This window comes from Bombus impatiens, unplaced genomic scaffold (genome assembly GCF_000188095.3).
Source record: "Bombus impatiens unplaced genomic scaffold, BIMP_2.2 scf_1112, whole genome shotgun sequence".
Classification (NCBI taxonomy): domain Eukaryota; kingdom Metazoa; phylum Arthropoda; class Insecta; order Hymenoptera; family Apidae; genus Bombus; species Bombus impatiens.
The window spans coordinates 249,131-250,512 of NT_177531.1; the positions used below are offsets into that span (position 1 = coordinate 249,131).

At 45.0% G+C, this 1,382-nt stretch overlaps 1 protein-coding gene across 1 annotated transcript in view; it reads left to right on the forward strand.

The window, feature by feature from the left end:
- Window positions 1-313: 313 nt before the first annotated feature.
- The window catches only part of LOC105681512, a 4,091-nt gene continuing 3,022 nt past the window's right edge, over window positions 314-1,382 (forward strand). Inside the window, exons 1-2 of the mRNA XM_033323704.1 lie at window positions 314-609; window positions 718-1,064. Of these exons, the coding sequence (XP_033179595.1) occupies window positions 399-609; window positions 718-983 (477 nt within the window). The 5' untranslated portion in view covers window positions 314-398 and the 3' untranslated portion in view covers window positions 984-1,064. The remainder of the gene's footprint in view (window positions 610-717; window positions 1,065-1,382) is intronic.

The following is a 1,382-nucleotide window of genomic DNA, read 5'->3' on the forward strand; positions in this document are numbered from 1 at the left end:
TATTATACGAGTTGGTAATTCGTGTCGAAAGACAGGAAGTCATTTGCAGCAACGAGCGATTTCGCCCTCTGTTTAACGATTAATTTCCCAATTAGAATTCTAAACTCGAAAAGTCAAAGTGCAACTGGAGAATTTCATCGCTTTTCTTTCGCAATTTTCGATCGATCGGAAATTTCAATTGCCAAACTTAATAATCGAACGTCAACGCGAAACGAATAACAGACGTTCGCTGACGTGAAACGCACGTGTATGTGTACGTATCTCAATTACCGATCGCAACTTGCTTCAGTCGTCTGGGCAGAATGGCGACCGACGAACAAACCTCCAGATTATAGAAGGCAAAAGGCGCTGCGCGTTCGAGCACGACGCCGAAAAATAATCGATAAATCGAAAATAACATGACGGATAACCGATGCGTCTGTCCGCGATGCCTTCATCCATCGTGTCCTCTACCGTACGCGGAACCACCGTACGACGAAGTGGCGCACGAAATCGACAACAACTTCATATCCGTGAAAATACCGAAAAACAGAGGGAAATTCGAACCCGAAGGTACACAGCAGCAACAAGACAAATCGAGCTTCGACTTTAATTGCGCGGATTCCGAAGGTACACTGCGGCTGTCCTTTGTCCTTTTCTTCCTTTATTTCGTCCAATATCTATTCAGAGGTACACGCGTACGGATACGTGTTGGATAGTAGAGCGTGTGTTGCACAGGTGAAAAATGCAAGCCAGGCTGTACGAAAGTGCACGTGATACCGGATCAGAATCCACCGGCGAGAAAGCCCGAGGAGGAGATACTTTCGTTGAAGGCTATAAGGCACATTATGCCAAACGACAACCTAAAGAACACTCTCGAAATTGAATTTAAGGCGCCGCGAAATTACATTCCTCTGCCAGAACTCGGACCAACTCCTCCCATAATTGTACCGAAGCAGCCTATACGGAGAAGGGGTAAGGCCACGCGCAAAAGGAACAAGTAAGATTCGCCATGAGAGAACGCAATTACGCTTCGTGCGCTACTTGGAGTCGCCCGAGAACGTTTGCAGCTCGAGTAGGAAAAAGTAAGACAAAGGTACATAAGTGCATATATACAGGGTGGTTGGTAACTGGTGGTACAAAGGGAAAGGGGGTGATTCTACGCGAAAAAAGAAGTCGAAAATATAGAATAAAATTTTTTTTTTAATTTTTCCATCGAGACAACGATCTACAGTGAGATCCGTTATAAGGAGACGCGATAAAGTGCACGCGTACCGAGCGAAAAATCAAAGTCGATTTTCTCGAAAACAAAGCCTCGAACGAAAAATTTTTATTCCATATTTTCGACTTCCTTTTTCGCGTAGGATCATCCCCTTACCGCTTGTATCGGCTGGTTCAACCAC